Source organism: Nestor notabilis, unplaced genomic scaffold, assembly GCF_000696875.1.
Source record: "Nestor notabilis isolate BGI_N333 unplaced genomic scaffold, ASM69687v1 scaffold13803, whole genome shotgun sequence".
NCBI classification, from domain to species: domain Eukaryota; kingdom Metazoa; phylum Chordata; class Aves; order Psittaciformes; family Psittacidae; genus Nestor; species Nestor notabilis.
In genome coordinates, this window is record NW_009920679.1 from 528 (window position 1) to 2,074 (window position 1,547).

General features: G+C 61.3%; 1 protein-coding gene across 1 annotated transcript in view; it reads left to right on the forward strand.

Moving 5' to 3' along the window:
• Positions 1-69, forward strand: part of SRA1 (steroid receptor RNA activator 1) — a gene marked incomplete at its 5' end in the record, with an annotated part of 525 nt that extends 456 nt beyond the window's left edge. The window contains one exon of the mRNA XM_010010797.1: positions 8-69. Coding sequence (XP_010009099.1) covers positions 8-69 — 62 coding nt within the window. The remainder of the gene's footprint in view (positions 1-7) is intronic.
• Positions 70-1,547: the final 1,478 nt, after the last annotated feature.

Below are 1,547 nucleotides of genomic sequence, written 5' to 3' on the forward strand. Positions count from 1 at the left end.
CCCACAGCGGACAGTGACACAGACGGCGGTGCTGAGCCTGAGGCTGAGCCTGGCCAGGAGGAGCCCTGATGGCAGGGATGGGGCTGCGGACTGTGAGGAGCAGGGCAGCCTGTGCCCAGTGCCACCGCAGGAGAGGGGTCCCAGCTGCCCAAGGGGCACCTCCCCTGCCTCCCAATCCTTACCCAGGACAAGGGGATTTTAATCATTGCAACATTTTAGTGACGATTCACTACATTATGTTTAATAAACGGCACTAATCTGCCCCGGGGTTCTGGCACCAGAGAAGTCCTGGTTCTCTCCCAGGAGCAGCAGGAGGTGGGACTGCTGGGTAAATCCATGGCTTGGTGAAGGGGCTTCAGCTATGGCAGGGTACTCCCAGCCCACAAGACATGGCAGTGTTGGGGACCCATAGCAGCAGGCACATAGCCCAGCTTCTGCAGAAGACAACAGTACTCACAGCGCTCTAGGCTGGCTGGGGACTAGAACAGCCTGGTGTGGCCAGGGCTTGTGCTGCAGCTACAGCCCATGCTCCCATCTGGGCTCCCTGCCCCTCGCAAGTTTGGGACCCAAGACACCTGGGTGGCCTTGGGGAACAGGGAGACCCAGGGACAAACATTACAGTGCTAACGATGGTGACACCCACCCTGGACAGGATGCAGACTCTGCATGTGGCACCCCAAGCCTGGGAGCAGCCCCTGGGGCCCAGTGCTCACTACCCCCAGGCTGCAGGACCTTGATGGAGGAGGCAGAGATCCTTGGCACCCTCAAAGGGTTCCTGGTGCTTCTCGCCTCCTCTTCAGCTCCCCTCCCTAGGGCTCTGAGGACGCAAGCTGAGCCCCAACACAGAGATGCACTGGGTCAGCACAGGGGTTTCACGGTGTTTATTGATCAAGCATGAGCTCCTAGGCAATTGCACCAGCCAGTTGTGCTAGAGCCTGAAGTGTCACACATCCATCCCCAGCATCAGAGAGTGCTGCAGCCAGCTGGTCACGGTGCCAGCACCTCCACGAGGCCCAGGAACAGGCCCAGCCATGGCCTGGAGACCGGGAGCTGGAAACTCAGATGTCCATCTCAAACTGGTCTTGATCTGCAACGGTACAGAGGGATACAGGGCCAGGGTTAGAACAGGGGTGCCTTGAGAGAAATGTGCAGGCAGAAAGCAGCAAGAGCTGGAACCAGGGCTGAACTGGGACCTCCCCTCGCCTCTGGGGCCAGGCAGGAGCCCCAGGCAGTGATAGGCTGTGGGCCCAGCTCACCTGGCACGGCTTCTTCGCTCTCATTCCGCTCCTTGAGCTCCTCCAGCTTGACGAGGCTGGACTGGGCCAGGGATGTGGCACCGGGGGTCTGGGGCAGGCAGCAGGGAGGGGTCCTGGCCACGGGTGAACTCTTGCACTCCAGCAGGAACTTGTGGTCGTAGATGATGCGGGTACCTGCCAAAAGCAGGGGGCTGTCAGGCTCTGCCAGCCCCGGCCACCCCCAGCTCCACAGCCAGAGCTGGGCGCAGGAGGTGTGACCCAGCGCTGGGCCACGGTCCCGGGACACCGTGG